The sequence below is a fragment of the Halichoeres trimaculatus genome, unplaced genomic scaffold (genome assembly GCF_033239565.1).
Source record: "Halichoeres trimaculatus isolate MK-OKI-2021-1 unplaced genomic scaffold, fHalTri1.1 fHalTri1_scaffold_13, whole genome shotgun sequence".
NCBI lineage: Eukaryota > Metazoa > Chordata > Actinopteri > Labriformes > Labridae > Halichoeres > Halichoeres trimaculatus.
Window position 1 is genome coordinate 2,870,934 of NW_027437191.1, and position 14,315 is coordinate 2,885,248.

General features: G+C 40.6%; 1 protein-coding gene across 1 annotated transcript in view; it reads left to right on the forward strand.

Annotated features, from left to right (window-relative positions):
* The window catches only part of vsnl1a (visinin-like 1a), a 64,539-nt gene extending 55,039 nt beyond the window's left edge, over positions 1–9,500 (forward strand). The window contains exons 3-4 of the mRNA XM_074685343.1: positions 6,764–6,979; positions 9,108–9,500. Coding sequence (XP_074541444.1) covers positions 6,764–6,979; positions 9,108–9,305 — 414 coding nt within the window. The 3' untranslated portion in view covers positions 9,306–9,500. The remainder of the gene's footprint in view (positions 1–6,763; positions 6,980–9,107) is intronic.
* The last annotated feature ends 4,815 nt before the right edge of the window (positions 9,501–14,315 follow it).

Below are 14,315 nucleotides of genomic sequence, written 5' to 3' on the forward strand. Positions count from 1 at the left end.
TGGACCTCACCGCACGTTACTGCATCCCACATAGGGCAATTCATGTGGAGCAGCTTACACAAGACAGATACACAACAGTCAGAAACAAGGACAAGTGACATAAAAGCAACAGTGAAAGAACTACACTAGAGTTAAAAGTTTCGAACACAACAGACTAGAAGAGGATGATGACACTGGGCAAAGTTAAAAGTCAGTCAGACTGAATGAATACAAGTTCCAATCAATAAATCAGGTAAAAGATAGATAAAAGATAAGGGATAAGCAGTGCCAAGATAAAAGATAGTTAAGAAGCACTGAATAGTCTAATCACAGAGGAGATGATTGACTTAAGACAGCGGTTTGTTTTACAAGCAGGTAAAACATGTTAATGCTGTAAAGGCAACTAGCAGAATTCATTTCAAAGGTGTATTCTTTGCAAACGAATAGAACATGAAGGATAAAAAAGCACAGATTTTTTCACTTTTTGTTAACCTGAAATCTTCCTCTAATCAAAGAATCCCTCTCTTGCTCAGAAGAATTTCAGACTCTGCATCGTATTAATTATGACAGCCGGATTAGATCTCTGTTCCTTTCAGACCAATCTTTTTACTTGGAGCGTAGAAAACAATAACCTGTTTACATGGATCTACAGACAGTGCACATAGAACGTAGATCTTAGCTGCATTTAAGGCCCCACCCCTCTGGAAGCTCTCAAGCTACAAGATGTCCGTCCAGCGAAGCTGTTACCTGGAGATCTGACAACAAAACCAGTGCAGGCAAACAACAACACAAACTGGAGCCCATTCCTGTTCCTTCACTCTTCAGTTATTCTCAAAGCGAGTCATTCTTCACCGTTAACTGCTGAATCACTTCTGCTTGGAGCTGTGTTATTCATCTGTTCTCTGATCTCACACTCAGTCTCTGTTCTGAGTGTGAAAAAGCCTTGATTTAAGTGGAACTAGTAAAGTGTGTCTTTCTATTTTGTGCTTTCTCTCCGTTCACACTCTTTCTGTGTTTCTATCGCTCCTCTTTCCCTTTTTTTATTCTCTCCCTCTCTGGCTTTCCCACTCCCAGCCTTTGGATCAGCACCAGGGCCAGCCCGCCTGCTGATTATCAAGGCTTTAATGTTCCATTTAACAGCAGCATGTTTCAGGCTGTGTGTTCGTGTGTGTGTGTGTGTGTGTGTGTGTGTGGGATGGGTATCTGTTTCACAGAATAGGCTCTGCCACGTGCTCATTGTCACACAGAAACACGAACACATTGGCCTTTATAAAGCCATCCACGCCTGTCTCTGTACCTGTCTCCCTGCCTGTACCTGTCTCTCTGCCTGTTTCTCTGCCTGTACCTGTCTCTCTGCCTGCCTCTCTGCCTGTCTCTCTGCCTGTTCCCTGAGTGGACAGAGATGGTCTGGCGTCCAGCCTGTCCTTTGAAGGCTGATGGCGAACAGCCGTGTGAAGCAGGCTTAACAGGGAGTAGCAGGAGCCAAACCAGGAGAGGAGCAGGATGTAATGGAGATGTTAACAGCTTTATATCTGTTGCTGTAGAGGCGAGGAAACAATGGCTCCAGGTCCTGGCTCGGTCATTCTGCGCCGTTAAACGGTGGTTTTGTGCCATCTAGTGAGGACTTTGCTTTCCTCCCTCAGCAGCTGCTGTTCCCGTCCTGTCGTCTGTTTTTACACACACTGCAGATTAACCAGAGAAAGTCAGATGGTGGAGTTTCACAGCCTCATCCCTCTGCCCCACTTTCTCCTGCTCCTTCTTTTTACACAACAAAGTGTTTCATAACTTGCCAGATTGAGGAAAGAGCCGCAGTGCCTTTCCTCCTCCCTCCCTCCCATCCTCAGTGTCTCTCTGACACCTTCACTCTTCGCTCCCCCTCTCCCCACCCTGTCCTACTGCATCCCGTGCCTCGCACCGCTCTCCCCGGCTCTGGGCAAACGAGCTGAAGCGGGGCTGTACGGGGGCTGTGGGGGGGCAGGCGGCAGGGCTCGTGGGAGGGAAGCCACGTTAAATTTGTGCAGGAGCCATCAGGCGGTGTCCCGTGCATCCCAGCAGCTCTGCTCCAGCACCCTCTCCATCCCGAGGGGGCTCCTTCCACAAATGAGTTTGGCTTCTGCACAGCAGGGGGGCAGATAGGAACCTGTGCAATTTGGTGGGGAGGGGGCTTCATAGCGCTAACACTTTCTCTGTCACACTCACTTAATTCTCCTCCTTCCTCTCTCCTCTGTCTCCTCATCTTCAGGCTCATTGACATTCCTCCTCCTCTTCCTCCTCCTCCTCCTCCTCCCCCTCCTCTCGTCTGTCTCTTGGTTTCTCTCTACAGTCTGATCACTTTGCTGCTGCAGCAGAATCTACATGGGTGGGACCTGGGTGCAAACAGGCAGCCTCCTCCAGTCTCTCCCTGTCTTATTTTTCCTCCTCTGTCTCTGTCCTTCTTCCCCCCTCTCTGTCATATCTCCCGTCCACTGCGCTCTCTCCTCCCTGATCAGGATTCAGGGACTTGTCCACCTCTTGTTGTGACTGCAGACAGTTGGTGCGTGCTGGGCCGGTTTCTCTTATTACAGGCAGCATCCTCCACATCTGCTCCGAACACAAGCAAGGACAAAACTCAGAGTAGCTTACACCACCTTGGACTAATTGACACACACCTTTGCTTTCTGCAGACTGTGGAGAGTTTTCCAGCAGCTGGTGAAGTCCTGACTCCTGTTTCTGAAGATGAAAGCTGCTGGGATAAATATTTGTGTCTTAATAACAGATGAACTGATGAAGACATGGCTTTTACTTCTCATTACTCTGCAGATTCCTTCAGATTTCCAGAACTCTCCAGTCTTTGACTCTTTGTTTAGATCTCACAGCCAGCTCAGAGTAGTTAGTGTGAGCGCTGAGCAGCACACCCAGCGCTGGAACAGCTACAGCAGAGCACTGAGGGCCAGGAGAAGGTGTAGGAGTGGGTGTAGGAGCTTAAAAAGAAGACTTTGTTAGTTTGTTTGAAGGAGTGGCTGGTGTTGGTGGCTCAGAAGGAGGATTTTAAATCCACATCATTAGTGTTTTCTACACCACCTCCACCTCTCTGACAGATCTGTGCAGCTCGAAACTGGATTTGAATCATTATTTTGAATTAGAGAAGCATGATTTGAAATTCATTTATGATTTTTCTGTGTGGTAAGACTGTAATGAGTCCATGAGGAAGAGTAATCAAGCAGATTCACAGAAATCCTCTTCATGTGTGCAGAAACCTAAAGTTTGAAGCAAACCTTGGTCCCTGGTCTTGAGACATCACAGAAATGTTGAGGAGCGCAGCATCGACCAAAGGCCAGTGTGTGAAAGTCTCTCTGTGAATCTGTGCTTGATGTCTGGTCGTCCTCACAGATGTAGATCATGGTCGCTGATCTGTAACTGAGTCTGAATTGTGTAAATTTAAATTAAAGTTTTGGAGTGTGTGTAACAGATATTCTTCCTCCCAGGATGCCTTTGTGCTGAAAGGTGTAACCTTGATACTCTGCTTCTAGATGTGTACTTACAAGTTACTGGTCAACCTTGAAATTATTTTAAAAAGTTCACACCACAAAAACTGAAATCTGAGCAAGACCAGAAAATGTTGTATTTGAAGATAGGAGAGCGTGTTGCTGCGTTAATCCTGCAGCATGTAGGAAACACAGCAGCGACATGGACTGCTGAGAGACAGAGGAGCTTTAAGGTCTGAGCAGAACCAAAGTGTTTCCTGAGGCAAACAGTGCAGTCATAGATCAACAGATTACTGCCCCATGTCATCCTGTCAGACAGAAAACATCATTTAACTGACACCAGGAGAGAACTCTGGTGATGCTGAACCTACGAGGCCAGAGAGTAGACTATAACCTCTCCATGCTGTTGGCCTGGTAGGTCCTTAGCAGGGACGCTTCTAGACTCAGAGTTTCAGGAGGCTCAGCCCTCAGAGACCGACAGATACAGAACATTCAACATTGATTCAACATTTATTTTCCTAAAATGGTATCTCTATTCACAATAAATACCTAATAACACAATACCTCAATTAATGGTGGAGCATGATGTGTTTGTAATCATGTCAAATTGTCTCTCATGCTATTATTATAATGGGCGTGGTCATGGTTTTCACAGGTAAGAGGAGGTTAAGGAGAATCCACACTGGTTCAAAAAGCTACACATGTATAAATCAGCTGTTTTAATACAGCCATGAACTGTTTAGTCATAAATCTGTAATTATACCTAATTCAGAGCTTACATCTTCATATCTTAGTTATTTAGGTCCTTTTTCAAAACACTCCAACCTATCTGTCATCAGTTTTTTCACCTCTTTAAAAATCAAACGATATGTTATATATATATATATATATATATATATATATATATATATATATATATATATATATATATATATATATATATATATACCAATTATTTTTAGTCAAAGAGACTGTTCACCTCGACGACTGAAAACCTTCACATGCATACTAATATCTGCCTTCAAATATCAAACACCAATGCTAACATCTATAGCTTGAGGTTCTTTGCTTACAGCTGGAGTCTGTATCAGTTGTAGTTTTGAAGTTTTGTTGCTGGTGTCACTGAGGAAAGTTTCTGCAGGCTCTTTATTGAAAGGGTGAAAGAGAGCATGTGTAACACTTCAGATCAGCTGATCTTCAGTGTGATGCAGGAGCAGTCTGCTGCTGTGCACCAGCGAGCCTGACTTTCCTTTGCTTGGCGTTAAGAATAATCAGACCTTGTAGAAGCCCATAACGTAATAACGACCCATAACGTAATAAATTTGGCCTTTTTAAAATGTAATTGGCCCATAACGTAATAACTGACCAATAACATTATCAAAGTCCTGAACCTATTACGTAATAACTTTTGACCAACAATGTAATAACTTAATATGTTATTGGCTGGTTATCACGGTATTACGAGAGCGTATTGCATTCACTTGAAGAAAAAAAAAACAACTCAGGTTTTTCAGAGTAATTTATTCTTCAGTTTGTTTTTATGGTAATTAATTTTTTTTTTCTGATTAATATTTTTTTATTGGTTTGTTTTTTGTAATAATCATTTCTGTTTTTATGAGTAATTTTTGGTGGAAATTAATTTTGATTTTCTGATTAATGTTTTTTTATTAGTTTGTTTTTTGTTATAATTTTTCCTGTTTTTAGGAGTAATTTTTTTCCTCCTGTTTTTAGGAGTAATTTTTTTCCTAAAGTATCGAGCTACTTCGAAATCCCGCGAGAACCTCCAACCTGCAGACCATTCCTGTGGATGTGTGGTGGCTCCGTGTCCCGCACAGATCAGAGATCCTGTTCGGCACATATATGCCTTATCCTTAACGTTCTACCGGCTTTCCAATGTAGAAGCAATGCATTTTTTAATGCCACTTCTTCGTCTGTTCCTTAAGTATTACATTGAACGATAGGCTAAAAATATACAATATAAGGATAAAGTTGAACACATAACAAGGGTATCGTATCCTGTGTGTGGCTAATACCTTACCTTTATTGACCGGGTACAGACCGGTAGGAAATTAAGGATAAGGCGTATATGTGCCGAACAGGATCTCTGATCCGTGCGGGACACAGCAGCCACCACACATCCACGGGAGTGTCTGCAGGTTCTCACGGGATTTCGAAGTAGCTTGATACTTCAGGAAAAAAACATTTACTCCTAAAAACAGGAGGAAAAAATTACCACAAAAAAAAACAGAAAAATTACAACAAAAAACAAACCAATAATAAATATTAATCAGAAAAACAAAATTAATTACCACAAAAAAATACTCATAAAAACAGAAATTTTTTTAACAAAAAACAAACCAATATAATTACTATAACAAAAAACAAACCAATAAAAAAATATTAATCAGAAAAACAGAAAATAATATAACAAAAACAAACCTACGAATAAAATACTCTGAAAAACCTGAGTTGTTTTTTTTCTTCAAGTGAATACAATACACTTCTGTACGGTATGGGCCTGATGCAAAAAAAACCTTTGAAAATGTAAAAACTGAGCTGATAACGTAATAACCAGCCAAGAGTGTAATACATTTGCCCTTTTTGACAATGTTATGGGCAAATATCATGTCAACTGACTGTAATAGCATATAGCATATCAGTTAGTGCCTCAAAAAACTACTCATTTTTGTCATGAAAATGCAATCTTTATTAAAACTCTGTAACAGTTGTTCCTTAGATCTACTATATTTGTTATGGCTTGTGTTCTTCAAGATAAAATTAAACAATAAATAACAAATTGAGTTCTGGTCTCAACAACTTTAGATCGTGAACTGAGCAATAGAACAGTAGAACTGAAGATATTAAACCTGAGCACAAAAATAATGAGGATTACTGTTCCCTTTTCTTACATTAAAACATTAAAAATATATATATCCAATTCAAATTAAAGCTGCAAGCAGCGATGAGCGAGCCCTCACTCGATGCCTGCCGATCGGAGCATGTCCTAGCTGCCACATGTGCAGCAAAATGTGACTCAGCAAAAAGCCATGGGTCTAGGCATGATAGTTATGCTCAAAACATTTCATGCCTGTAGTTCAAAGTAGCTGGACAGGCTGGAGATTTGAGCCCCTGAGCCCCAGAACCTCCTTCAGGGATCAGTGCAGACTCAGTTTTACACTCTTGTGTTAGAAAAGACTGCAGGCTGTGGGTCGTCTGAAGTGACAGTAAAATGTAAAAAAGCAGCTTCAAAGGTCGTAACCATGGAGGAGTGGGGCACACAGATCTCTAAAGCCACTCTCTGTCCTCTGTGTTTATTTCAGTTCTTTCCTTATGGTGACGCCTCCAAGTTTGCTCAGCACGCCTTCAGGACCTTTGACAAGAACGGGGACGGCACCATCGACTTCAGAGAGTTCATCTGCGCGTTGTCCATCACATCACGAGGAAGCTTCGAGCAGAAACTCAATTGGGCCTTCAACATGTACGACCTGGACGGAGATGGCAAGATCACACGGGTGGAGATGCTGGAGATCATTGAGGTACCAAAGCAAAGGAGAGATGCATTTTTATTTAGCCAAGCAGTGTTTTTAAATGATACCCACTTCTTAAAGAATCAAGGACAAAACAAAGTCTGAGTGGAGTCACAGACTGAGGTTCAGTGACCGTCCTTTGGCAAGGATGGTTTGAGGATTGATTTGACCTCTATGGACCCTTTACAAAAGATTTAGCCAGTCTGTGACTCCACTATCTGACAAAAGGTGTAAAATCTGCCTCTGCTGAAATCTGCAAAAATCCACCTGCCAGCACAATGAACACTATCAATCCAAACATCTCAGTCTCAGCAAGAACAGAAAGAATGGTGCATTTCCCAAACAAGTATTTGATTAACAGGTTACAGCAGGGGCGTAGTCAATGATAATTAAAAAACAAAAACAACATGTGATAAACAACAGGAGGCAGGCGTGTATTTAAAGACAGTACTCCAACAGAATCTGAATCGCTTTGATTGTGTGTGATGGATCTCATTGTAACACAGAGGGAAATATTGTTACTTAGCAACAGACACAATAAATGGCCTCTCCTGTGAGTTTATTAAAAACTCAAAGATAGGTTCACAGGTTCATTCAGCAGTTTAAGACACACAAAAGACATCAATGAATGGAAAAAAGGAAATCAGAAGAAATGACTCGTTTGCATTGAACTTTTAGTCTGAGCGGGGGTCTGCAACCTTTACTTTCATAGGAGCCATTTTCCTCTGATCACCTGGATTCAAGTCATTCAGGAGCTACTTTATCTTCACAATAAAGACAATCGAATAAAATCTTTACATTATTAAAAACTAATATAGAATAATTATCTTACCAAGATGCTTTTTTTTTTCAATTATGAAAATGAACGTGTAATGTCTCTGATTTTTTTCTTTTTAATATATCTGCTACAATATAAAAAACATTTCAAAAATTGGAACGATTGTGGAAATTTAAAAATTAACAAAAAAATTGTGTAAAAAAAAATGTTTTGTTTTTTTTTTAAATCTGCAAATATTTCTAAAAAGTGAAATTTAATAAGTTTGAAAAAAAGTTGTCAAAAAAGGAAAAAAATGTGAAAAACAAATTTTTGAAATTTCAAGTTTGTTAAAATTTGAAGAAAATGAATAAATGAATATTAAAAATAGAAATATCCAGAAAAAAATGATATCTGCAAAAAAATGGAATATCAAAATTTTACAAAAAAATGAAATTACGTAAATTTGCTAAAAAATTTCAACAATTTAGATTTCCAAAAATTTGCTAAAATTTTTAAAACTTAAAAAAAATTATTGAATTCGATCACACATTCGACATATTGTGATAACAATGCTCAACTCATCAGTTTTTGTTGTCTGCTTATTAATTTCTGCGTACCAAGCATGGTTATTACGCACATTTTGGGTTAAATAAATCCATCCACACAGATTTAAAATCTGTATTTTTTTTCCCAGATTAGTCTTTTTGTAGATGTAGTTATCTTCCCAGGGCTGTTAAACTTGAGGTTAGCCACAGGTGCATGGAAAGTTGGTGGGCTGTTGATGTTGTAGGAGGTGAAGTAGAGCGGTGCAGGCTTTATTAACAGATGGGATGAAGATTTAGTTCAACTTCATGTTAATGCATGATTTTATCCAGTGTCAATGTTTTTAATTATCAATACCCTCTGTAAGAAAAATAAAAATTCTTTACTTCAATAATATTTTTTCAAATCTACAAGGAGCCAGTGCAAAGGAGTCAAAGAGCTGCATGAGGCTCCAGAGCCACAGGTTGAAGACCCTTGAGTCTGATGATGACTGATGACTGTGTTATGTTATTCTGTTTGTGTGAGGGATCTATAAGAATTTATAAGAGGGGAAAATCTCTCTCCTCCAGCTCAGGCATGTAGAAGAACACCTTTAGATAAAAGTTAAAAGTATGCGTTTGATATTATCAGGCAGCACAGAGTGATCTGATCTGATGCTTCATCAGGAGATGGCACAGAAAAGCTGAGGCCATCTGACAGCTGACCTATCAGAGCACCATCTGTGCTGGACACCTCCTTTACGCACTTAACCATGTCTCCTTAAGCCCTCACTCCCTCTGCTTACATAACTCTAGGAGCACCTTCTAAATATCCGCTGCCCTCTTGCTCCCCCTGCAGGCGATCTACAAGATGGTCGGCACGGTGATCATGATGAAAATGAATGAGGACGGCCTGACGCCCGAGCAGCGGGTGGACAAGATCTTCTCCAAGATGGATAAGAACAACGACGATCAGATCAGCCTGGAGGAGTTCAAAGAGGCGGCCAAGAGCGACCCGTCCATTGTACTACTGCTGCAGTGTGACCTCCAGAAATAGGCGAGCGGAGGGCGAGCGGAGTGCCTCACCAGCCGCCACGGACTGCACAGAAAGAATTTCATGTTCCATTCAGTTTGCAGCTATTTCCACTGACAAAAATATATGCTTGGACTACCTTTCAATGGATCTGCTTCTTGTGTTTGAAACACTCGTGTGCATGAGAATGTTATTTGCTATAAAAAGATTTACACACAACGTGTGCAGATGCACACTCACACAGCAAACACACACACTAACAAACACACACCAAAACAACTCTCACTACATATAAACACCTTGCACAAATAATATATATAAATACAGTATATAAATATGAATATATATTTAAATTATTCAAAGATCAACTGCCAAAATGTGAAGTGTGCAAAGTATTTTCCATAAAGTTTCATTCTACTGGAGCTTGCGCATCAGTGATGTGCTACGTTGAATTTGCCGCTACTCTATTTATTGTTCCGAGTTTACTGATGCTAGCTGTATGTGTTTCATAATACTGAGTAACGTCAACTGAACCTCCCTACGATAATGTATCTGCCTCTGAGAAGACTCTACCCACCGTCTTGACTTTTAGCTAGAAGAGATGGATTAGCATTTGTCCAACTTTTCCTTCTGAAACATGCTTGTACCGTCAGTGACAACGCTGTAAACGTAGTTTCATTTGCATGCCTTTAGGTTCTGCCTTAAAAACCTCCTCATCCAGCATCCTGTGACCGCAGTCAGAAAGCCTTATCAAAAGCAGCACGGTGTCACTCCACAGACGCCGTAAGCAAAAAGAGGTCCTTCTACAAGTATCGTCATTTTGGGGGGAAGTGATTTTATGATTGGTCAGGTTGTTTTTCCCTTCTTCTTCTTTCTTTGACTGCTTTAGCTGTGGGAGCATGTTTCCTTGTAGATTAGCTGTAGAACGTGTTGATACAGACTTATTCCCTGCCCCTCTGCATTTACACACATACTTTCATGAAGATTTGAGACATGTTGACAGCGGAGGAACCCATCTTCATGAAGCAACGTTAGAAATAAAGAGATAAACTGACGAGAGGCGAGTGAGATCCAAGCATTTACCACGTGATTCTCAGGAGAAAGAACCAAGGGTAGTGTAGCTGAATTAGAGCTGAGAAAAACCAAGTATTCATCTATAGTTGTAGAGCATTGTTATCAGACTATGTTATAATCTTTGCGTATTTCACACACTAACACACATACCTTTGTTTCCAATTAGCCTGCAGATCGCATATCAGTAGGATAAACTCAGAAGAGTGTGTTTAAGACTCTGACATTACAGAAAAGAAGGCCTGGGCAGCATTTGAACTCTCTCGTCTGTCTCTTTCAGTGGAAGTAAATGAGTGCTCACGTTCCGTGAGCAGCAGTGAATGGCGTTTCATTAAACACGTAACCAGTAGAGGACCACCCAGCCAGCGTGTGTAAAGCTGTGTGTTTCAGTAGGCCCAGCCCTGAACAAACCCTGGAAGTGTTTCTCCTTAACCAATCAGCCTTTTTCTACTTTTTTACTGCCCTCTCTCTCACAAATCGTACACGCTCTGATGCATCGGAAATGTAGAGAAGTTCAGTGAAGTGTGGTCCCTCCGTAACGCCGTAGGTAACAGACCTCTCAGCCACCTTCTAACTTTGGAGAAGCCAACCTGTTCCTGTCTGAAGGCAGCGCAGACCCTCACCAACAAGCACTGAAGCTGCTAAAGAAGGCTAAGGGAAATATAATACATCATAATGTTCAGTACTGCAATAAAGATCAAGCATGATAGTCCATGGTCATCTCTCTGCAGTGCGGCCCGCCCCCCATCCCCGTCACTTTGTGATCTGAACTTCTTTACATGAACATCTTTGGCCTGACCAGGTTTCTAACTCCAACCCTGTTATTACTCTTACTGCTGTCAAGAAACCAAATGTAAGCAAAGGCAACCGTGTACGAGGATTCTTTTGTAGCATGTATTGTGTCCCTGACGACATGGCTGCACTACTCCCTGTGTTGTGATTTACTCTAATAAAAGGAACTCTATGGGCTCCTGTCTCCTCATTTACCAAACCAACCACATCAGTCAGTCACTCAGTCACTCAGTCACTCAGTCAGTCACTCAGTCGGGGATCAGGATGAAGAGCAGCAGCTCCTATTAGCTCAGATACACCACATGTCATTTTATCCATGTGTTCACTTGATTGTATTTTGAGCAGACCACCACAGAGATGAGTTTACTCAGAGTTCTTTTTACTTCCTGCAAATGGGATGTGACCGATTCATTCCATAACTCTGAGTTGCTGTTACCTTATTTTCAGGTTTTTATTCAAAAACATTAATTTATCACCTTAACTAATACTCTGAGATATTTGTTCAAAAGTTGATTTGTATATAAATTTAATTTAACAGAGACAACACTTTCAAAACAAGCCCCAAAACAATCAGAGATCACGTGAACTTCAGAGAGTTAACAGGTATACCGTTTTAAGGTTGTATTTCATAATTAGGTAATAAAGAGAGACTAACGTACCAAAGTCAGACTGTAACATTTGGGTAACACAAGGAGAAAAAAAAAAATAGGTTCATGATGTGCATCTCATGCCCATTATACTCTACAGCAGGGGCGTATTTAGTGGTTTGGGGGCCCAAGGCAAACCCAGTCAATGGGGCCCTCCATGTCCTTGTAACTCAGAGCCAGACTGGCCTTCCCTGGGTCCACTGTCTCTTTCCCAGAATCAAGGCATGAAACAGTGCTAATCTTGTACATGGTAACTTATTGAAACTAAATGCATTTCCTCAAGTTCTGTACTTTGGTTTGATTTTGAAAAAAGTGAAAACATAATTGAATCCACTTTGACCTGGATTTGAAATCTTTTATGGTCAATTGACAGCTTATTTGTCCCACAGTGGGGAATTTACAGAGTAACAGTTACAAACAAGAAAGTATGAAGTGAAAAACATTACAATAGGTAAATATTGAAAAAAATAATTTAGTAAAGAAAAAATATGTAAATATCAAGCACAACATAAAACTGGAAAAAAATCTACTGAAAGAGGTGATATTTACAGTTAGCATACTTTTTGGTACTGTTATTTTAAAGTTAATGTATTTTAATTTGACCCCCTGTCCAGTGAGTTATGTATCAAAAAAAAAAGAGATTTTGTACAATAATGTTTATCACCAACTCAAAAAGTTTGATTTTGAGGAAATGATCCTGTTTCCTGGGCTAGATAAAGTCCTTAAAATCCTAAAAGTCTTATATGTTTATCTCAGATCTCAGAGCAACATTGTTTTTATTTCTGACTTGGTTGAAAATAAGAAATAAATTGGGGAAAGAGTGTTTTTTACCACTTTCTTTCTGAATCAAATTTTCAGATGTGTTGTAACATGGAATAGCCCAGTGAATAAGAAGGGAGGGGGAGTACCCGAAACCATCATTAAAGATTAAGCCTTTTGATGTATTTTGAAGCATGTGAAGTAAGATTTAGAAAAAAGAAATGCTTTCAATTGAAGAGAACTTCACAAATCAGTTTTTAAGAGATGCTTTGGGGGCCCCTGGGAATCTTGGGGCCCCAGGCAACTGCCTGTGTTTGCCTAATTGTAGCTACGCCCCTGATCTGAGGAAACTCATGGGGTTAGCGAGAGAGAGATAGAGGAGAGAGAGAGTGGGAGAAAGAGAAGTGCATTTGTGGGGGTGACAGAGGGAAAGGGATGGAGACACACACACACACACACACACACACACACACACACACACACACACACACACACACACACACACACACACACACACACCGAACACACACAGAGGGTTGGCATTGTGGTGACAGTTCAGGTGAAACTACGACTCCACAGCAGCAGACCATTCCCAGCAATAATCCATAATCTAACGATCCTAGTATTTTTTTAAATGCTGAGTTAGAAAAAGCCCCCCCGTTCAGTGTGTGCTGATAGAGAAATCAGTGTTTCAGACCCGAGACGTTTTTTGAACCAGGCTGTAAATATGTTTTAATTCTGTAAAGTCTGTTTTTTTTTTGTCTTGGTGTGTACGTGGTCTCTGGTCTTCCAACAGCCAGACTCAAGCAGATTCTGAATGAACAGCAACTTTTAGCACTTCCTCATAGGCTTCATTTCTCTAAACTGGATGTTGCCCCTTGTCTTTCCTGAACACCTTCCATCAACAGAAACTGACAAACAGGTATCATCAATCCTGGATCATGTTTGGCATGTAGTACATTCCCTTTCGGTCAAAATTCGAACTTTGTTTTTGTCTCAATGCTTGTAAAAGTGTTTTCATTCATTCATTGATTTTCTGAACAGCTTATCCTATTCAGGGTCGCGGGTGGCTGGAACCTATCCCAGCTGTCATCGCGCAAGAGGCGGGGTACACCCTGGACTGGTCGCCATGTTCACAGAGCTGACACAGCCATTCACACACATACTCACACCTATGGCAATTTAGAGTGCTCAATTAACCTGATGAGCATGTTTTTGGACTGTGGGAAGAAGCCAGAGGACCCGGAGAGATCCAACACATACACAGGGAGAACATGCAAACTCCACACAGAAAGGCCCACTGGCCAAGCTGAGAATCAGACCAGTGACCTTCTTGCTGTGAGGCTGCAGCACTAACTGTTGCGCCACCTTGCAGCCCGGGACAGTGTTTTGCATCTTGCAATTTTTTTGTAAGTGTTCTGGTTTAATTTAGTTTTTTTTTTTTGTCATAAAAATGTAAATTTATTTAAGGTTTTGTTAAAGTGTTTCAAACATTGTAATTTTGTTTTGCTCTGCTGAGCCCCTCTAACAGTACTCTAATACAGAATGTGTGCCTTTCCAAACAAGCTGAGCTGGTCCATATTTACATTGTTTTCAGTCAGTAAACTGAAATACTAATGCGGGATGTGTTACACATTCTACATGACTTTTACCTGTTGTTCATAATTTTATTTATTGTTATGCTATCTACACAAGTAAAACATTTTCTCCACCAGTTAAGCAGCTTTAAAAATGTGTATAAAGCCACTTAGAGCTTATTAACACT